General features: G+C 48.6%; 1 protein-coding gene across 1 annotated transcript in view; it reads right to left on the bottom strand.

Annotated features, from left to right (window-relative positions):
* Positions 1-23229, bottom strand: part of LOC126526721 (uncharacterized) — a 418451-nt gene that overhangs the window by 166030 nt on the left and 229192 nt on the right. Inside the window, exons 5-6 of the mRNA XM_050174576.3 lie at positions 9720-10100; positions 7164-7387 (exon numbers count right to left, since the gene is read on the bottom strand). Of these exons, the coding sequence (XP_050030533.2) occupies positions 7164-7387; positions 9720-10100 (605 nt within the window). The remainder of the gene's footprint in view (positions 1-7163; positions 7388-9719; positions 10101-23229) is intronic.

Genomic DNA, 23229 nt, shown 5'->3' with positions numbered 1-23229 from the left:
GAATTTGTTACGTTATTTACAAGGGTTCTGAAAAAGCTGTATTTCCATATTACAAAATATTTCGATATTCATGTGTAACACATCAATTTGGTGCGATTTAGATGTACTATTAGATGCAATTCACAGAATTGTATTATCATGGTTCGTTGTCGGGTTACAGAGTTGTAAACTGGATTGTTTAGTCTTTGAAAATTTTCGATTTTTGCCAATTTTTATAAAAAATTGGCGACCTAACTCAAGAATTCGAAACCTACAGTCACTAGATTTTAAGTTTTTCTTTTAAATGCAAGAAACCTTGTGAAATTTGGTGCAGTGGTTGCCGAGAAAAACGAATTCTCCTTTTACGTGTATTTAGGTAGGAGCACCCGTGCTAAAGCTTCCTCTTGAGGCCGCTGCCTTGCGCGCGCTTATTTCCGCAAGGGAGGACGTCCCTTTAACGGTGAAAAGCACTCACCCGAAAGAAGATACTCAAGTACATGTGTTAATGTGAACTGAGTCTTGGCCTAGTTGTCTGCTAACTTGATCGCGCTAGATGGTAGTAATCTATGGTGGAAAGTGGCCCGAAAATAACAAGACTACCGGAACAACGAAGCGCCAAACACAAGCGCTAATTTCAACTTTAATGTGAAATGCTCCTGCAGAAAAATATTGTGACGCTCTTAGGTGCGTAGTGGGTTCACGAATGTGACGCGCTTAGGTGCATAGTGGGTTCACGCCTCAACAAACAGTATGCGGGGGCACCGAAGGGTGGTGAACGAGGACGACGACGTGTGGCTGGCTCGCTGAATCTCGACAGGCGCTCAGTTGACCAAGGCCATCGCTTCTAACTCTACCCGGCTTCAAAGTAACGCCTTTTGTGGGCGTAACAGAGTGGTGGAGGTGCTGGGTACGACAGAACGTACCACGGAGTCTCAACATCTAGAACTTCGCCGGAGCCGTCGTCTTGCCGGTCTCTTGCCAACGACCTTCCCTATGGCTCAGGACGGAGGTGGACAAATGCCAGCTATAGTTTCACCTTCTCAAAGGTCAGCGCCAGTCGGACCTTTGCGGCACTACATGGAACCACGCTCGTTCGCGGGAAAAGTGGGCGAAGACGTCGACGAGTGGCTGATGCACTACGCAATGGTGAGCCGCTACAACCGTTGGGATTCTATCACTCAGCTTGAATATGTTGCACTCTTTCTGAGTGAGACAGCGCTGATGTGGTATGAAAACCACGAAGACTCCCTAACAACGTGGGAGCACTTTGTCGAGGAAATTAAGAAGTGTTTTGGCGACACCCACGCCAAACAGAAACGCGCCGAGAGAACACTTGCTCAAAGAGCTCAAGCTCCTGGAGAAACATGCACTATATACATAGAGGAAATCCTCAAGCTGTGCAAAATCGTAAATCCGCAGATGTCCGAGGAAGACCGAGTCGGACATCTCCTCAAAGGAATTGCAGAAGATGTGTACAATTTCCTCATAAGTCGGGAACACGTTGATTCCGTCTCAGATGTCGTGCGTCATTGCCGTACGTTTGAGACGTTGAAAACACGTCGCATTGTGCCAAAGTTTGGACGCCTGGCGAATGTGACAACCATTGCCAGCGTCGATGAGAGCCCGTCTGCCGATCTTTCGTCTACTATACGGCAGATCGTGCGTGAAGAACTGCTGCGGCACCAGGAACTTGCGCGCGACGTCATACGACAACCTGACGCTTATTACCCGCAACACATGGCGCCTGCCGCACCCTGCGCTTCCTGGCAACCGGCGGTATGTGTCACAGACGTCAACCACAGAGGTGCTCCATGGCCACGTGAGGACACATTCACGCCCGAACACCGACCAGCAGAACACCCTCGCCCCAGCAGGTTTGCACGCAGACCGACCGTTCCTCCTGTGCAGCAGGCTCAGCCGCTCCGCTCTGCTACACGACCCCCCACGGCTGAGCGCTTCGAAGGGCAGTTCATCGATCGTCGTTTACCTGTGTGCTATAGCTGTGGCGACTTGGGTCACATTGCCAGGTACTGCAATCGCCGCCAACCACCGAGGTTCGACCGATCGACGATGTCTAGGCGGTACCGCGCTCCTCTGGGCGAAACATATTCGCCCTCGCACACATATTTAGGAAGCTTGCCTCACCAGCACCCGGAGCCGCTACGGAACCGTTCTCCAGCATCCGATCGCAGCTTGAACCACCACCCGCTCCTCGTGTAAGCCGGTCGCCCTCTCCGCGGCGTCGATACCCATCGCCACCTCCGGAAAACTAGCCAGCGCGGCCGTTGGAGGTGAGGTCGCTGGACAATCTTCGATATCGACAGAGATACCTCCAACCATTTGTATGTTTAAGAATAAGGTGTTTGTACTAATTGACGGGGTTTCATCCATGGCCTTAGTGGACACGGGAGCAACCGTTTCAGTGATGAGTCTTGCGTTTAAAAGCCTCCTAGGACGAAAGGTGATGTTTCGCTGGGACCGTGCTGATACGTTTCGCGGAGTGAGTGGGGAGTTGTTGTATCCTGTGGGCGTGTGCAATGTAGACGTTACCTTGGGTGGTCAAATATTTAACGCGGAGTTCGCTGTTCTACCTCATTCTACGCATGACGTAATCCTGGGTCTTGATTTTTTGAAACTGTGTGGTGCCACCGTCGACTGCAAAACGGGTGAAATCAGTGTAGGTACGAGCTTTGCTGCGGCGTTTATGGAAGCCCCACCGTATCGTGAAAGTGTGCTTTGTGTATCCCGGGATACAGTTGTGCCTCCGTTATCCGCAACGTGTGTTTCAGTCGCCTGTTTCCCCACCACCGACGGAACGTTTGACGCTACCGTGGAGCCCGTTCAACTGAGTTGCATCAAGAGGAATGTACTGATACCGTATTGCACGCTGTCAGTTGTTCAGGGACGCACCAACTTATGGGCCGTAAACTGTTCGAGTGAACCTGCAATACTACCACAGGGTCTGAAACTTGCCGCCTACCATGAAGATCACGTGCTATCGCTCGCCATTCTTACAGAGGCCCTTGATTCTGCGGATGAGCGCCATTTCGCTAATGTCTGCCCTGCGGCGCACTCCTCATTTCTGACTATGGTAAACAAGTCGCTCAGCACTAAGCAGCGTCACGAAGTGGCGAATATTCTGCTAAAACATGCCCGACTGTTTGACTTCTTCCAGCAAGAGGGACCACCATTGTTTCCTCCTTCTCGTATACACCATCGCATCGATACGGGATCTGCCCAACCGCTGCGACAGAAACCATACAGAGTCTCATCGTCGGAACGCAAGGCGATCAATGACCAAGTCCACGAAATGCTAAATAAGAATGTGATCCAAGAATCCTGTAGTCCGTGGGCAGCGCCAGTGACCTTGGTTAGAAAGAAAGACGGTACATGGCGATTTTGTGTTGACTACCGCCGCCTCAACACCATCACTAAAAAGGACGTATATCCTCTTCCGCGTATTGATGATGCTATCGACTGCCTCTCATCAGCGTCTTACTTTTCGTCTGTTGACTTGAGGTCGGGGTACTGGCAGATTCCTATGCACGAGGCAGACAAGGAGAAAACGGCATTTGTAACACCAGATGGACTTTTTGAATTTAATGTGATGCCGTTCGGGCTCTGTAATGCGCCTGCAACTTTCGAGCGCTTCATGGACAACATCCTGCGTGGTTTGAAGTGGGAAGTATGCATGTGCTATCTAGATCATGTAGTGATTTTCGGGCGCACGTTCAGTGAGCACAACGCACGTCTCGATCTTGTGCTAGACTGCTTGGACAAAGCGGGTTTGGTGCTCAACTCGAAGAAGTGTCATTTTGGAGAGCGCCAAACACTCGTTCTGGGACACCTAGTGGATAAGGACGGTATACGGCCTGATCCAGCGAAGACTGCTACGGTGGAAGCCTTCAAGCAACCTCGCCATGTAAAAGAGCTACGCAGTTTCCTAGGGCTTTGCTCGTACTTCCGCCGGTTTATTCGTGGATTTGCCAACATCGCGTATCCGCTGACATGCCTCCTCCAGAAGGGCGTTCCCTTTGAATGGACTCCTGAATGTGAAGCTAGTTTTCGTGAGCTGAAGTCTCGTCTGACGTCTCATCCCATTCTCCGACACTTCGACCATGCGGCTCCCACAGAAGTTCATACGGACGCTAGCGGTATTGGCATCGGCGCCGTCCTTATTCAACGCGTCGACACCAAAGAACACGTCGTCGCCTATGCGAGTCGTTCTTTAAGTAAGTCCGAGCGTAACTACACCGTTACAGAGCAAGAATGTCTTGCAGTTATTTTCGCAGTACAGCGCTTCCGGTCGTACCTGTACGGGCGCCCCTTCACTGTGGTGACAGACCATCATTCTCTCTGCTGGCTGGTTAATCTCCGTGATCCGTCGGGCCGGCTTGCGCGTTGGACACTCCGTTTACAGGAATATAACTTTACCGTTTCTTATAAAAGCGGCCGCCGACACGCCGACGCTGACTGCCTCTCGCGCATGCCGCTTCCAACGACGGACTGCGACGCGGACAACTTCGACTGCTATATCGCATCACTGGAGCCGGGATTTCCTGATATAAATACCTTCAAGGTCGAGCAACAAAAAGACAGAACTTTAGAACCACTGCTCAATACTGCAAGGCGATCAGCACCATCCACTCGTTTCTGTGTTCGTGATGGGGTTCTTTACAAAAAGAACTATTCTACTACAGGCCCACGATATCTTCTGGTGGTCCCGGAGAGTCTCCGTGTCTCCGTCTTGCGCGCTATGCATGACGATCCAACATCTGGACATTTGGGTTCTGCGCGAACTCTCCACCGCCTCCAAGAAAGGTTCTACTGGCCTAAAATGCGCCAGACGACCGCCCAGTATGTGTCCAGCTGCAGCGAGTGTCAACGTTATAAGCGTCCGACGAGTGCTCCTCCTGGTCAACTCCATCCAGTGCCACCCCCCAGCTCTCCCTTTGAGCAAGTTGGCATCGACCTCCTCGGTCCTTTCCCGCGTTCATCCGATGGGAATCGCTGGATTATCGTGTGTGCCGATCACTTGACACGCTACTGCGAGACAGCTGCAATACCATCGGCTACTGCAACCGAAGTGTGTATTTTTCTGCTGCGTTTTGTCATTCTCCGACATGGACCTCCCAGAGTCATCATCAGCGATCGTGGGCGGCAGTTCACTGCAGACGTGGTCGAAGAGATGCTTCGTCTATGTGCTTCAAGGTTTCGACATTCCACCCCGTATCATCCCCAAACAAATGGCCTTACGGAACGCACGAACAGAACTCTTACTAACATGCTGTCCATGTATGTCGAGTCAGATCATAAGAACTGGGACAGCGTGCTACCTTTCATTACGTACGCATTTAACACCTCAAAGCATGAAGTTACGGGCTACAGTCCCTTCTTTCTTCTCTACGCTCGTCCGCCTCGTTATACACTAGACACTATCTTCCCGTTTTCCAGCCACGATAATCTTTGTATATCAGAGACAGTCTGTCTTGCTGAAGAAGCCCGACGACTTGCTTCGTTACGCACTCTTGTTTCACAAGACCGCTCGAAGGCACGCTGCGACCGCCGACGCCGACACGTGATATATGACCCTGGTGATTTAGTGTTGCTCTGGAAACCAACCAGGAAACGTGGACTATGTGAAAAACTGCTGGCCCACTATGTTGGACCCTATGTTATTACGGAGCGCATCAGCGAATTAACCTACCGCATAGCACGTCTCACATCAAATGGCCGACGGTCAGCAAAGACTGAAGTTTCGCATGTCGCCCGTTTAAAACCCTTTATTTCTCGACAGCCTGTTTGACTTGCCCGGCGGGCTTCGTCTGCGCGGAGGGAAATGTGACGCTCTTAGGTGCGTAGTGGGTTCACGAATGTGACGCGCTTAGGTGCATAGTGGGTTCACGCCTCAACAAACAGTATGCGGGGGCACCGAAGGGTGGTGAACGAGGACGACGACGTGTGGCTGGCTCGCTGAATCTCGACAGGCGCTCAGTTGACCAAGGCCATCGCTTCTAACTCTACCCGGCTTCAAAGTAACGCCTTTTGTGGGCGTAACAATATGAAGAAGGAAATCAGCAGGAAAGTGTTTCCACGTGCCACGCGAAAAAGCACCATTCGGAGCAGCAGTCTCCGAACCTGGAGCAGTCTTGCCGTGTGATCGTGGAGGCCGCAGAAGAGCAGCGTTATTTCGTCTGTGTGAGTCCAGCGTCTGTTTCGCTTACAAGCAAACAATCGCGATGTTTAGAGGGCGTGCAGGACAGCTTTGGATTAATGGTGCGTCTCGCATGGCGCTATCACTCTTGTCTGTGGATTTATTAATTTCCTTCTTTACATTTATATGCGAGTGCTTTTTGCGTTAAAGTTGCGTTGAAATTAGCCTATGGGGGGGGGGGGGGGGGGGGGCGTATTCCGTTGTTCCTGTGCCCCGTAACTTTTACGCTGCCTGCCACCAACTCAAAAGACACGAAAAGTAAGCCACAAAGGCCCGATGCCGCCGTCAGTGCACCTTCCTTTTCACGTGCGGCCTTTTGGCGGCGTCTTCCATAGACCACGCTCCATATGAGCCAGCAAATCCGAAAGGGCACCTTCAAAGCGGGCGCCACTCTTCGGCTCCACCCAAGTTTAATGAAAGAGGAATGCTTCCACTCTGGCCGTCATCCGCCAGTAGCGAAGTGGATCCAGCTTTCGGCATCGATGGGGCTCCGCTAACTAGGCGATGTGCACTGAGGAGAACTTAGCTACGCCGTTGCGGCGCCGGCCACTGCACAAATTTCAGCACTATTAAAACGTTGCTTCGGCCGAAACAGAATGAGTTTGGCATGGCAAACATCGCGAATTCGTCGCAACTAGCGCGTGTTATGTTCAAAGTAAAAGTGCAAGTGCTCAACTGCACAAATTATGTTCATTAATTAACGATATAAACAGTTGCAAGGACGGCAATCTGACAAAGAAGGGCACGAAGACGACATGTATACAGTGATGCGCTTTCGAGAGTCCTGCGTTTTGCCACGACGGCTGGAACCTGCGTCACAGGCAGAAGAGCAGCGGCCGCGACGCCGGCTTTCGGGACGTAACTGGGCCCGCCCGGCGACATGACGAGACGCCGGTGGGGCACCAGAGAGAGGAGGCCCTCAGTCGCGCCCGAACGTCGCGACGCCGCCTCGGCGCTCGAGATGCCTCACCTGCCACGGGAATGGTCCACGAAGGGACGAGGGTCTCTTCGAGGGGAGGCCGCATTGCGCGTATTGCCAAGACGACGGAGTGAAAGGCTTGCCGGCTGTGATCACCGGAGGTGCTTCCGGTTCAGGCAACTGGGGTACATCCACGGGGTAACCTCCGGGCACGACAGGCGCAGCTGGTGCGGCACCACTGATGGATGGCTTTTCTACAGAGTAGCCTGGACCCCCTGGGTTGATGAGACGATGAGGCAGCGCTAAAAGACCTAACATATACATTGGGTGCAAGCTATATTTTTTTATACTGTTACGGAGCGTATATCTGTAAATAATCTGCAAGTTAATGAACAGTACGAATTTCGCATAAAGGTCTGCCTTGCACGACTCAACTTGATGAATCTTATGATTCAGCATATCTAATTGATGGCGGTGGACGAAATGGCTGCCTATTTCTTGACATGACGAAGAGACTTGGCACTGTCTCTGATTCCCTTCTCTCGTACAAGCAAAGGCAAATAAGTTTGTATAAAAAAAGTACTTCAATTGAAAATTATCTATCACAGCGTATTCAATGTGGGGTACTAAATGACGAAAAATCTAGTCTAGCTAATGTTATATGATGGGCTCCAGAATGGTCTGTGCTCGTGCGCTCTTTTTTTTTTGTTTTTGATTTACATTTATGACATTTCCTTGAATCTCACGTCAAGGGTGTACCCGCTTGCATACGACTGTGTTGCCTATAGGGAAGTAGTCGTGTGTGCGATGTGGATCAGCAGCACTACGACATGCAAAGAATGTACACATGTTGTATAGAATGGAATATGCATACCAACACCAAAAACGTCCGTGATATCTTCTTTGCTGTCAAAAAGAAACAATTATTGCTTATTATTTTGTAAATATTGAACTACTAACAAAAACCGAAATATATAAACACCCGGGATTGCTACGTTATCCTAATGGTACATGGAATGTACATGTAGATGAATTCGTAGCGAAAGTTGGCAGGGCGCTAGCCTTCATTCAGCGGAACTACGAAATTTCCCAGTTTCCTTTAAAAACACCGCGCAATTTTCATGCACTTTGCCTTTTTTGGAACACACTTGTCTCAACTAGGATTCATCGGAAGTCACTTCGATTGAGCGTTTCAAAAAGTTGCAAGACAAAGCGGTTAGGTTTGTCTTGAGCCGATATGGAAGAGAGCAAGGCGTTACTGCTATGAAGAATGCGATTGTCTGGGAGCTTCTTTTGCTGCAACGGCATGAATTCAGATTAAGACAGTTCTTTCTAAGTGTGCGTGTATATTGCTAAAATTAGAACAGGAAAAAGAAAAACGTTTTACGACATCGCGGGCCCTGTAACGTAAAACTATTCGAATCTTTTTATTTCAAACTCCTGAATTCAATTCACGTAACCGCTGAGGCAAGCATCGGGCGGTGGCCCGCAGCGTTGTCCGAACAGCCCAATCAAGCGTCCTCATCATTTATAGGCCACTTTTGTTTGCTTTCAAAATGAATTACATTGCCTACGTTGAACGGTGTTTCTTATCTAATTGGCTGACAAGAGGCAACGAGCCCGTTCAAGTAGTTTGGATGGATCCGAGCCAGCGCAATGAAAATAAATAACCGGATGTGGAGGGCGGTACCGGTGTCTGCCATTGGTCCACCTCCTGCTTGCAGTGGCTGGTCGAAAATCGCGGCGGCGTGCAACGGAAGGTTAAGAATGCCGTTAAAATGGATCCTCAGCAAAGAGTTGGCAGAGTGATGTGGTAGAAGTGCCGAAAGGGCTCGATAACGCTATACTGCAACGCAAAAATTCTTTATTATAGCCAAATAAATCCATGCTTGCGAGTAGCCAGTGCCTGAGCGATCGGCGGACAGCCATCTTCTACTCCTTTCGGAAGGGGACAGCCTGCGGCTATTCGGAAAAAATTCAGTTTTATTCGGCGCATTAGTGCCTTTTTGACGCGTAGACGTCAATTTGACGCCGTGAGTTTTCGAAATTTTGTGATGTCGCGTGACAGATAGGCCAAGTGGCGCAGCCTGTAACATTCTGACCAATAGAAGAGGGGTAATGGCGAAAAGGTTTCAAGTAAGAAATAATTTATTTTGTTCGGTCTAATCATGCCTGCTCAGTGTGAACACGTCATATGAGGTTTCCTATCGCGGTTTTCGTGACGTCGTGTGAAGGACAGGCGAGGTGGGGGTAGCCCGAAAACGTTTTGACCAATCGTGGAGGGCTGATTGCAAAATTGGAATAGAAAAGTTTGGAATAGTTTTACGTTATAGCGCCCCAAACGACGTCTCATATTATAATGACAACACGCTAAAAATTAACTAATACCGGTCTACGACAGTTCCGTTCGTGAATTCATTTTCCTTATGGGTATTGCCTATGTAATGGCTTATCTAAAGAACAAGTGTGCAATTAATACGAAGCCGGGTTTGTAAAAAGCTGTAACCCCCTGCTATAATGCCTTCTGACAATGAATAAAGGAAGAGGGCCCCTTCAGGGGAAGGCCGCATCGTGCGTTTTGCCAAGAGGACGAAGTAAAAGGCTTGCCAGCTGCGATAACTGGCGGTGCTTCCGGTTCGGCAGAAGGCAGCTGAGGCGGTGGTATATCCACAGGGTAGCCTCCGGGCACGACAGGCGCAGCTGGTTGCTCGACATTTAGAGGAACCGCGGATGGCTTATCTAGGGTGTAGTCCGGACTCCCTGGAGGTGGTAAGTCGACGGGACCATAAGGCAGCACAGGTGGGACTTGTTTATCCCCCGGATAGGCAGGGCCATCGGTTTCCTGAGATGACAGGACAGGGTAGCTGGGTGCAGCAGGCGGCAAAGGCTTCAATATTGCGTCGTCTATCGGTGGTGATTTTCCATTTGTCGGTGGTGTCGGATACGGTGAGCCGCCAGGCAAGAACTTTTCAGGCCCAGAGGATGGCCCTGGAATCGACGTAAAAGATAAGCGTTCTTTTGTGAGCCAGCTTCATATAAATAATAAATACACACGTTGACTCTGATGGCTGTCTCACTTCGTTATCAATGGAATATTTATGTTCAGCGCTTCTGCCAATTATGTTTAGCAAGGAGTCAACCACGCGCCTTGAAAATATTCACCCTGTTAAATTGCTTTAGTTCTAAACGCTTAAAATCAAGAGCCCATTCAACCTTGAATTTGTCAGCATGAACTGCTCCACACACAACTATACTTACCAAGGCTTCGGCAAAATGTGCATTTACAAGTAGATCAGCAGATGTCAGTGTAATTGGAAGTAAATTAAGCTGTCAATAAAGAAGGCAAATCGAGTCAGTTGGAACATTTACATTACCAGCGCCTAGGGACCGACATACGCGGTTAGCGCTGTTGATCTACATCTGGTAAGTAATATTGTGCCCCATTCAATTCGAGTAATACCGGCTCTAATGAAGGGTTGGACCCCTTGAGGCTTTCCATAGCAGCGGTAATGATTTTCGAGCCATAGACAGAGCAATGAAATGCAGAGAGGATGCAATGGTCGCTCTGCGTTGGCTATCCTAAACTTGGGGAAAGAGAGATTGGAAAGGGGAAAGCGAGGAAAAGAAATATCGTAAACGAGGGCGTGGATTAAACAAGACGAAAGTTGAAAAACGACTACTGGGCGCTTTGTCAACCACAGCGACACGACAGCGCCGCGTCACTGCGGCGTCTAAGTGGTAAAAGGTGATGAACGTGCGCTCCAGAGGAATTAGCGGAGACTGTGTTCTCCAGGTTGTGCAGTGACAATCATAGTAGCTGCTAGACAACACTAATACGTGTCCGAAGCAGTTCGGCTTGACTAGACAGTTCAATTTAGCGAGCTGGAACTTTCGTAACTTGAGCTCGCTGAACTCCGCTTGTACACTCTGCCGGACTAAGCATGCAGCCCACGAGGAGAAGAGCACTGTTACCGAAATGGCGCAAATGCTCACTCTTACTTTCCACAAGTACACTTCAGGATTTCGGCCAAGAGCAATCAATAAAGTCATTTGAATGAATAGGCTTCAGGATGATGGATGCAATTTAGTAATTTATCTCCGTTAATAAATGTTGCAAATGCAGGAAAGATCGTGATCACACACAAGACCTATAAATCTGTAGGCATTCCTGTATGCAACTGACCGTCGATTGATACAACCATCGGAAAGCGTGCAAATACTACAAGTAATTCACAATGTCTTTAGACAACACTCAAGCCATTTTGGCAAAGGAACGTCAGTTGCTGCCTTCTAGAGTGTTCAAGGGAACTACTTCTTGACCTGATTGGTAAGAGACGTAGCTGCCGCAAATAAGACACACGCACACGGCTTCCCAGGTGACGTTATGCATGTATATTTTTTCTTTCCATCTCTACGGGAAGAATACATTGGGATACTCTCAAGATGGCTTAAGAAACCGGGCTACCTGCATCTAAAAGGCAAGCCATGAGGAAGCTGCGCGGAAACGACGATATTGTGGTTCTGCCTGCCCATAAAGGGAACGCAACTGTGCTACTTGATAGAGGCGACTACGACCAAAAGATGTACAGCGCGATCCTTTATGAAAGGGAACACGCGAGCGCGTGGCCCGTGCTCTGCGGAGGCTGCTTAGAGCGCCACCAACAGGCAGCAAGGGGAAGCACGTCTGCTTGTTGCGTCATCTGTTGGCGGCTAGAATAACCAGGCATGGCCGCTAGGCAAGCGCCTGCTAGAATTAGCTGGAACCGCCACCTCGCATGGCTATTGCGCCAAGAGCGGGGCCTGCAGCGCAACGTCTGCGCCTAGCAAACCGCGTGGGATGCGCAAGCGCACTGGACACGTGGAAGCGGGAACATACGCCCGGTAGTTATTAGGTACTCTTGGCGTACCTATATTAATGCGTAAGCATTCTAGGGCTTCTTCCTTCGGTACTTTTTCCGTCCGTCCGTACGTCCGTTTTTCTGTCTGTAACGCGTGACACGATTCACTGCATGCATAGGTATACATGATGTCCTACTGAGGTGTATATGAGAGTGCCTTATGACTACGTATGACTAATGAGACATGATTTTTATTATATATAGTGAGTACTGGAGAGGTATAAGTGTAAGTAAGGCTAATAAAGACTTATAGGATTAGTTACCATAAGAATAGTTAAACGCAACGGCAATTAATTGAGGGTCATTATGAATACTGTCGCTAATTAAAATCAGCTTATGCTAAATCATTAGACCAAGAAAAGGTTATTAAGGCTAAATCAACGGAGTAGAATCAAGAATTAAGGGTTCCTTAAGATTAGTTAGACCTAATAAGGTAATATTTATTATTATTTACAGATACAAACGCCTTCACCATAACTTTCCCTAAGGTTAAATAATTAGCCAAATGTCATCATTATAGAAGTAACTAAGCCTGAATAATAAATAAAATACGTTTATTTACCTAAGCTGAAGTTTCATTTTGGTGCACTTCGGTTCTAAACCGCTACAAATCTCGCGAGGTTTATTCATGCTATGGGGGGGGGGGTAGTGGGCAGCCAGGGCTCTATCGTAAAGAAACATTCCCAGAAACTCTACTGCAGTTGTCATAGCGTGCATAAGCATACCCCCAAATTTCAACTTGGCCAACTACCAAATTTAAGTTGGCCCACGCTCAAATTTCAACTTGGGCCACCTCGAAATTTCTCCAAAACTCAAGTTGTCCCACCCCCAAAATTTCAAGTTGGTCCACCGCCAAATTTTAAGCTGGCCTACCCCCAAATATAAGTTGGCTCACTCGCAAAATTATATTGGCCTACACCGAAACTTCAAGTTGGCCCACCTCCAAATTTTTCAATATGTCAAGTTGGCACATCCCCAAATTTTAAGTTGGCGAATCCCAATATTTATATTGGCCCACTCACAAATTTACGTTTGCCTACCCCCAAATTTCCATTGGCCTACCTCTACCTAAGTAGCCTCCCCATGCATTTTCTGTGGACCCTATGTATCTCTAGCGTTATTCTCTCTAAACAAGAAGGAAGACGAAGTGCCTTTCAGGCACTTCGGCAGTGCCCGCGGCGGCTGCCTCCAGGAAGCGCAACGGCACCGAGAGCGACACTGACAGCGACGACACCATGCAGTTCTATGTCAGCGGTGAAGATTCTTGTGACGACACCTTCGAGCTGGTGCGGAGTCGTAAAGCAAAACGAAGGTTTCTCAGCGCATCCTTGAATTCGAGTGAGTCCACCGTCAGATCTTCGCGGAATACCGAGGGGCTCACCATCCTGTTCACGCCAGTTCTCGCTACTGACAACCTGAGACGCCTCAACAGGCAAGATGTGTCTTCACATCTAGAGGCACTGGTTCCGAATGAAATCAAAGACATCAGAGTGAACACCCGTAAGAACGTCCTAGCGATTGACGGAGAACACGCGGCTGCGTTGGATTCTTTGCGCAATGTCACGGAACTTGACGGGATGAAAGTCCGCCATCATATTCCGCTGGGCAAACAAATCAGTAGTGGCGTAATTTGCGATGTTGATGAGACCATTGTCGACACCGATCTGTCGATCTTAATCAAGCCAACTACAGAAAACACCATCATCACAAACGCGTTTCGTCTCGGCACGTCACGGTGTGTCAAAATCTTATTTAAAGGCGAATCCCTACCATCGCATGTAAAAGTGGGCCACTTCCAACACGCAGTTCGCCCCTTCATACCAAAACCGCTGCAGTGCTGGAAGTGCATGAAGTTTGGGCATGTGTGCAAGAACACTACCGTCTGTTCTCGCTGCACTGGGCCCCACACCAGTAACACGTGCGAAGCCAGTGTGCTGAAGTGCACAAAATGCCGCGGCCCTCACGATGCCTACTCGAAGGAATGCCCTTTAATTTGCAAGGAAATGGCAATATTGAGGAAAATGGTTGGAGACCACTCGTCTCACCAAGAAGCAGCAACATCTATTTTAGGCGGCGACGATCGCGTCGCCGACGTCGATCACGAACCTTCAAAGCCTCTGCAGAGCGCCAGCCACGTATACTGCCACCCACTCTTCCGCCCAGGCCAAACGCAGTCAGCTCAAAGGACAAAGATGCAACGAACAGCCCTGCTGCTGACGCGTGGCCTGCACTCCCGAGGCTACATGCTCCTACTGAGCGAAATCAGACTTCTACAGTAAGGGACACTTCGACTGTTCCTGATAAACTGACGGACCAAAATCAACAAATTGTTGTCATGATCAGCTCTCTGGTGAGTGCTATTCGTGTTCTTCTGGACAAGATACAGACACCAACAGCTCGAAGTCCGTTGCAAGTGCTGGATGCCATCAATCCGGTTCTAGCGAGCCTTCAGAAGTCCAGCGCTTGAGAACTTCTACAGCAGAACCATGGCTCATCGACAGTAACAGCGATCGTTCCGGGATGATGTCAGAAGTGCCTCCATATTCCAATGGAATGCGAGAGGCCTAAGGTCAAGTATATCGGATTTTCGACACTTCGTGTTTGACTACCACTTTCCTATACTGGTGATCTGTGAACCGAACTTATCAGCCTCCATAAGACTATCAGGATATGAACCTTTTGTTTCAACAACGTGTGTCCGTAGTAGTAAGGTTCTGGTTTACATTCGCAAGGACCTAACGTATTTTTCGCAACCCTTAGCGCCACACGACGGTAACCAATACGTTTGTGTTAGTGTGAAAAAGAAGAGGCTGTCTTTTACTATTATTGGCGTCTACCTATCCCCAACAAGACAGTTCGACAGCAAAAGACTAGAAGATATTATGGCTACTACTCCCGGTCCTTGGATAATAACAGGGGACTTCAACGCTCACCACCATATATGGGGAAGCTCCAGGATGAATTCGAGAGGCAGGCCATTAATATCCTTTGCATCAGGCCACAACCTGTGTCTTCTAAATGACGGAAGTCCGACATTCCTGCGAGGAACAACGTACAGTAGCTGCCTTGACTTGACTTTGATGTCACGTTGCCTGACTTCGAGCGTGCAATGGTTCACTGATATCGAAACCCATGGAAGTGATCATATTCCGACCTATGTGAGGATCAATGGTCTAGACGCCGCATTACCGGATGTGTCTCGCCAAATCGATTGGTCAGTCTTTCAAGATCGAGTAGAAGACACCCGCAAGAAACATATCGCACGCAGATTAGAAGACATCATTGCAGACGCAATGCAAGATTGCACGCGTTGCTTCACAAATTCGAAAAAGCGTACAGAGAATGACATTGAATTGGAAAGGCTTCGTACAATACGTCGCCGTGCTGTAGAGGTACAGGCGCACAAAGTCAATTCTTGACCTCAGAGAAGCTCGGCGCATGCAAAAGAAGACGCCGAATGGATAAGCTAGCGGATCAAAGATGGAAATGCTTTTGCGAGTCACTAGACCCCCGCAAGCCATTGTCCCGTGTGTGGCATACCCTACGAGGTCTTTGCTTAAGACCCCAGCAACGACACCCTTTTAACGCCCTCGCTCTCTATCAAAACCGCCGTGAGATAGACGTTGCAGAAGAATTTTGCGCGCAAATCGCCGCGGCACAGTTTTAGTTCCTGAGATGGCTTTAAGCGACATCCCCGGTCCACGAGATACCAGTATGGAGGCTCCATTCTCTATGGAAGAGTTAGAAGTTGCTATGGCGCTCTGTAGGTGTTCGTCTTCACTAGGGCCCGATGGCGTAACATATACTGCTTTGCGCCACCTAGGCCGAGAAGCACGAAGAGAACTCCTCAGCCTTTTTAATAGTTCATGGCAAGATGGTGTCGTCCCACAGGAGTGGAAACGGAGCCGCCTGGTACCGCTACTAAAAGCAGGAAAGTCACCACTCGAACTGGCATCGTATCGGCCTATAGCACTTGCGAGCTGCGTCGGGAAACTCGTGGAACGCATGATCCTCATGCGTCTCGAATGGTACCTAGAACACCACAAGATTTACCCTGATTCTAGGCGGGATTTCGACGAGGCCGTTCATCGATTGACAGTGTCATCGATTTAGTGTCATCTGTAGAACAGCAAAAATCTTGGAAACGATTATCAGTAGCGCTCTTTCTGCACGTGAAAGGCGCTTACGACAATGTTTCCCATCAATCCATTCTAGACGCCCTTTTGACAATTGAACTAGGAGGGCGAGTATATCGATGGATCAGAAACTACTTGGCACAAAGGTCCTTGTTCGTACGTACGGAAGGTGGTCCGACTACCGACCACTACATATGCTGAGGAGTTCCCCAAGGTGGGGTTCTAAACCCTATTCTTTTCAACCTCGCACTTCTTGTGCTGGCCGAATCCCTACCGGAAACAGTGAGTGTCTCAACCTACGCCGACGACATCTGCATCTGGTCATCAGCGGTCACTTGTCTGCAGGTTCGCGCAAGGCTGCAAAAAGCAGCAACACAGGCATCTCACTATCTTCACACACAAGGCCTTACCATCTCAACAAAAAAATGTGCGTTAGTCGCTTTTACACGAAAACAAATGTCACGTTATCCAGTATGCATTAATGGCCAGCCTATCTCCTACAAGAGAAACCATTGGTTTTTGGCAGTCATTGTGGACCGGGACCTCTCTTGGAGCCCTCATGTTACCCACTTGAAGAAGAAGCTCACATCTATTGTTCATGTCTTCAAGTTTATCACCGGGAAAACATGGCGATCGTCAGTGGGCTCCATGCTACAGTTATATCGAGCACTTTTTATCGTATTGCTACGTTATAGTTCTCCCGTGCTTGCTAAAACATGCAAGTCAAATCTTCGAGAACTACAGAGCGTGCAAGCACAGGCACTACGTGTTTGCCTAGGACTTCTGCGGAGCGCCTCAACAGCAGGAACCATTATAATGGCTCGAGACCATCCGATCACGACTTACATTAGCATCGACACGCTTAGGGCCCATGTTCGTCGTGTTTCACGCATGCAATCAATCTCTCTTGCTTGCCTGCCAGAACGACGACCACAGGCGTCCTTCTCCAACGAGGTCAGCATCCATCGTGCCTGGCTACCATCGGGCTTCACACCCTCAGCACGTTCAACCTCAGCTTTGTGGTGTTTAAAACAACCTCAAGTGCGTCTCACGGTTCCAGGGATAAGAAAGAAGACCTACCTGCCTACCTTGGCCCTGAAGCAAGCAGCTCTAGATTGCTTGAACACTTTCTACTTTGACCTAGTCCACATATATATGGATGGCTCTTCCACTCAGACCAGCTCCACCGGCGCAGTGGTTATACCATCACGATCAATTAGCGTCCGATACAAGATTTCTCACATGACAACATCGACCGGATCGGAGCTTGTTGCCCTCCGAGGTGCCGTTGATTACATTAACAACCAACCCGCTAATCGGTGGGCAATATTCTGCGATTCGAAGGCGGCCTTACAATGTCTTCTGTCATCTCTTCGTCGCGGGTCGTGTGAACAACTAGTGTCGGAGATACGAGAAACGCACCATCGTATGATAGCGAAAGGACACGACGTCGTGTTTTAGTGGCTGCCTGGCCATTGCGGTATCTCCGGCAACGACCTCGCTGACGAAGCTGCTAGGGAAGCACACGAAGGAGCAACCTTTGTTTTTGTACGTTTATTGCGGACCGACGCAGCCCAACACCTAAGCAGGTAGCACACCGTATGACATTAGAGAAGTGGCACACACCTGAATTCACCCAAGAATGATTGCATTTCCTCGACCCCTCTATGCAACTGCGGCTGTTACCAGGGCTTCTGCGAAATGAGGAAACAATGCTGTGCCGCTTACGCTTGGGCGTCGCATTCCCCAATGCATATACGTTTTTGATTGGAATGACTGATAGCGCCGACTGTAATGCCTGCGGTGCCGAGGAAACTATAGAACATCTACTGTGCTACTGCCCATCTTTTCAAAACGAAAGACATGACCTCTGCACAGCTCTCAATCAGCTAGATAGAACACCGTTCACCTTGAAGAAGATCTTGGGACCATGGCCTCGCATATCGCAGCTACAAAAGGCCACAACAGCTCTGCTGCGATATTTGAAGGCTACTGGATAGAGTCAGCGTCTGTGATCTGGACTGAGTGACTGAACGATATACCCAGTAGACTTTCTCTTCTTCTTTTAATCTTTCCGTCCCCTTTTCCCTTTCCCCATTGTAGGGTAGCCAACCGGGCTCAGTCCTGGTTAACCTCCCTACCTTTCCTTTATCATTTGCTCTCTCTCTCTAAACAATATTTATTTTCAATTGTTCCTCGTCGCTTATAAAGCTACCAATCATCTACGTTTACATTATTATAATAACTAAATGTCGTAAGTTCGCACATTGCGCATTTTTGTGCAGATACAAGGCATTAGACTTTTCGCGTCGCGGACAGTCTTGCTGCGGTACTCACCAAAGAATGCTTACGCTATAAAATACGCTGGGAGTGCCTATTAACTGGCAGGCATATGTTGGTGCTTCCAATGTGCTAGCGTACCAATGCGGTTTGCTAGCAGCGTCTGGTTGCAGGTCCCGCCTGTTGCGCATCCACCTGGCGTGGGAGGCAGTCCACAGCCGCTTGTCTATCAGCCGTGCTTGCTTATTCTGGCCGCCAAGAGATGCCGCTACAAGCGGACGTGCTTTCCCTTGCTGCCTGTTGCTGGCGCTCTAAGCAGCCTCCGCAAAGCACAGGCCACGCGCTCATGTGTTCCCTTTCATAAAGGACGACCCTGTACATCCTGTTGGAAGACAAGGAAACTTACGCTCCATTGCCTTAGGACCCCACAAGTAGGGTACAAAGAAAACTGCAAGAAGTTCTGGCCAGCCTTTTCAAGTACGTACCTCCGGACAAAGAGAAATTCTACGACCACCTGCTCTGCACCAACGGCTCAGCCCCCGCCATTTACGGTATACCCAAGGTCCACAAGGTCGGCGTCCCCTTGCGACCTATGGTGGACTTTACCAGGTCTCCGCTGCAGAACCTATCAGGGTATTTGCACAGAGTACTGAGCCGCTTAGCTGGCAAATATGGGACACACATGGCGGATTCCTCGGACTTTGTTCAAAAGCTCCACAATTTGCAATTGGATGTTGAGGACGTTATGGTGTCGTTCGACGTCGTAGCCTTGTTCACTATTGTGCCTGTCGATCTGGCCGTCAGCACATGCGAAGAGGTTTCAGAAAACTACCATCCTCTCGGCGTACGCACACCCTTTGACGTTGAGGACATCTGCACGTTGCTGACATTTTGCCTCAGCAACACATATTTTTCCTACAGCTCCAGGATATACAAGCAGACAGACGGCACTATCCGTAAATACCGCTAACCTGGTCATGGTGGCCGTCGAAGCCAGAGTTCTCGCCTGTTTTCAACCAAGACCCAAGGTGTCCTAGCGCTACGTGGACGAGTGTTTTTGCGTCTTACGAAGATAAGACGTCCATAGCCTTCTACATGAGCTCAACGCAGTGCACCCAATGCTGCCGTTTACTGTGGAAATCGGAAAGGACGACTGCCTGCCGTTCCTTGACGTCCTTGTCCTTCGGAAAGGCCGCGAGCTGTCCTTCACCGTATACCGCAAGCTTACGCACACAGGCCGGTACCTTGACTTCAATTCTAATCATCTCGCGGCTCACAAGAAATCGGTTGCTTCGTTACTGTTGACGCGTGCCAGGCGGATCTGCGCGGAGAAAGAGCGCCTTCAATCCGAGCTCAAGATGTTACAGCGGGAACTTTCCAAAAATGGCTACCCCGATCATTTTGTGGCAAGAACTGAAAAGAAAGTTTTGCAGCCAGTGACAGCTAACCCGAAGATTTTTTCCGCCAGCGCAGGCATTCCGTATGTTCGCGGGATAAGTGAAGCTTTGTCCCGCGTGTTTGCGAAATACAACTTGCGCATTGGACATGTGCCAAACTCCAAGCTACGGAACGTGCTTGAGAACTTTAAGGACCGCCTACCAGATATCAACTTCCATGGGGTTGTCTACCGGATTCCTTGCGGCGGTTGCAGCCAGGCCTATATATCGCTCCTGGAGGAAACAGTCAACCGCCTTATCAGTGCACTGGAGAAGCTGGCGACGAGTGGCAACACTGGCGACCAACTTCGGCTCAAGCATTCGCCTTTGCAGTTTCGCAGCGCACCTAGAGGCTCGCCACGGCAGTTGTGCTGGTATCACTGTAGCTTTCGCGAACAAGCAAGCTGCTGCACTCAGCCCTGTTTGTGTACGGGAAGCGCACCGGCCAGTCACTAACGGCTGCATGCGACCTCAGCCCTCGCGCAAGCCGCCTCTTCTTCGTAGTTGACCGCATCGCTGGCACCAACTCCTCGTGGACACCGGAGCCGAGTTGTCTGTCGTTCCCGCCACGGTCGCAGATCGCCAACGCGGCAAGCTTGCCCTTATGAAAATGGATTTAAAGATCCTTTAGAACTCCTAATGAGTTCCTATGGAGTCAGAAGGGGCTCTATAGGAACTCGCGATCTATACAGTCGTATGCATAGAATCTCTATGGGAAGTCTGAAGAAACCTGTTCGCAGAAACAAGTCATTTCACACAGAATAGATCCGCAATGGAGGGTAAGGGTGTATTGGTGTCATATGTACTGAATTCTATATAGTAATTTTTATAAAATGTCTTTAGAACTTCTAAGGCGACCTGTCTATAGAATGGCTCCTTATTCGCCCTCTATAAATGTTCTATAAAGGATCTACTTATATCATATGTACTAACTTCTATAAAATGTCTGTAGAAAGTTTTTTACGCTTGTAATGCGGCTTCTGTATAGACTGACTCTCCGTCCCCCCTCCATAAGCGGTGTATAAAGGGCTTATTGTCAACATATGTACAACAGTCTACAGAAGACTGTTTATAGAACGTTTTCAGAACTTCTAAAGCAGCCTGTCTATAGAATGGCTCTACATCCACCTTCCATAAACGTTCTATAGAGGTCGTATTGACATATTATGTACCAAATCCTATAGAAAAATACTTATAGAATGTTTTCAGGACTTCTAATACGGCCTCTCTATAGACTGGCTATCTATTCCCTTTCTAAAATGTGCCATCATATGACATATGTACTGAATTCAATAAAGGAACGTTTATAGGACATATAAAGAAGCTAAAGTGCGGCCTGTCTAAGAACGGCTCTATATTTGCACTCTATAAACATTCCACAGAAGGTGTTGAATACTGTTGAATAGTATCTCAAAGTGTCTTTCTAACTTTGGAAGGCAACAGTGCACCCATGGGAAATTTTGTACACGGAACAAATTATATGAAAACGTGATGTACATTACTTCAGAGCGGATTGGGCAATTGCATTTGCCGTAAACGTGGTGCGAGGCCGGCCTCGCACCACGTCAACGGCAAATATGTGCTGTGCCTCAGTGCGGTAGGCCCACAGCTAGCACTGAGAGTGTACTGATACATTGACACATCATAGTAAGATTCACGCACTGCAAGTCGTTTAGATATATTGTTTCTTAGTTCGATGTACAGTTCTGCATCACTAAGCTCTCGTAAAATTACTACTCACGCACTTCTCGAGGAATAAAATGCCTGATTATTTCAACCCCATTTCAGAGGTTTTTTACTATCAAGCAAGAGCATCGTTAAACAGACACTCATTGACGCAGGCGAACATGACAATAATCAAAATTAGAAAAACCCAATTAATATAATGGAAGCGCACATTGTGGTTTCTATCGCATGTGGAGGTAAATCACAAATATAACCAAGAAACACTAAGCAAAACTGCGCGTCAGCAGCCGCTTCGTATGTATTTGCTGGAATGCAGTGACTGCAGCACTTGGGCCGGGAACACATCGAACGCCGCCGCACATTTCTGGCACACACCACTCAGAGGCGACAAATGCACGCTGCAGACAAGTTTTTTTTTTTTCGAGGAGTCTTCGGGGGTCACACAATGCACAGAGAAGGTACGGATGACATGAGCGCGATCCGCGCACGATAAGCACACCGTCACAAAAGCAAGATAGGGAACGCATAAGCGTAACCTGCGCCTCACGGGTAAAATTAAAAATCATCGTGTGTTTGTGGCTTCCTGTGCGACGGACACAGTTAAAAAGCGCACCGAAACATCACACATTGCACACGTGTACCTACGAGGTTGTGTCGACAATTTCTGGGCTACATTTAAACGACAGCAGGAAGTTACTTCAATGAGAAACGAAGTGACGGCGCAGGTAGTGCAGGTAACGGCTGCGCATAACGTCATTTAGGGGTTTTAGGCTAGTGATCGAAGTTGAAATCGTTAAAATCACACCCCAGCGACAGCTTTCTCAGGGTAAATTGTTCAGATCATGAAGGCCATGCATTTTCTGACTACATGCGGCATAAGCGATTCAAAAGCAAGAATACTGCACGTAATTTATTTCTGCCCTAAACTATACCATACAACATGAGCATGTCAATATTTCTTCCTGCCTTGCCACATATGTATGTAGTTCGGCCCAATATGTCACAAAACCTGCTGTAGTGCTAATTATTGTAGGAATCACGGAGGCCACAACGGACGCACAATTATACAGACGGCACTGGCGGCGCCGGTATTATCGTATTCTACGCGGCTGGTAGAATATGAAAATACGGCGTGTTGTTATTGCTTCGTTTTCAATCGGTAGTGCTTGCTGCTTCGATGTGTTTGTTTGATTGTGGTATTAGGTTTGCTATAATATTGCCCTGCTTAGTAACTCAGGGGACCAATCACAATGCATGACCACTGATCTCGGGAGGCAAAGCAGAAGGGTGGGTCTAAAAATTAATCTGCGGAAAACTAAACTCATGTTTAACAGTCTCGGAAGGGAACAGCAGTTTACGATAGGTAGCGAGGCATTGGAAGTGGTAAGAGAATACATCTACTTAGGGCAGGTAGCGACCGCTGGTCCAGATCACGAGACTGAAATAATTAGAAGAATAAGAATGGGATGGGGTACATTTGGCAGGCATTCTCAGATCATGAACAACAGGTTGCCATTATGCCTCAAGAGAAAAGTGTAAAACAGCTGTGTCTTACCAGTACTCTCGTACGGGGCAGAAACCTGGAGGCTTACGAAAAGGGTTCTACTTAAATTGAGGACGACGCAACGAGCAATGGAAAGAAGAATGATGGGTGTCACGTTAAGGGATAAGAAAAGAGAAG

The sequence above is a fragment of the Dermacentor andersoni genome, chromosome 8 (assembly GCF_023375885.2).
Source record: "Dermacentor andersoni chromosome 8, qqDerAnde1_hic_scaffold, whole genome shotgun sequence".
NCBI lineage: Eukaryota > Metazoa > Arthropoda > Arachnida > Ixodida > Ixodidae > Dermacentor > Dermacentor andersoni.
The sequence above is the reverse complement of the archived record's forward strand: the minus strand, read 5'-3'. Positions and strand labels throughout refer to the sequence as shown.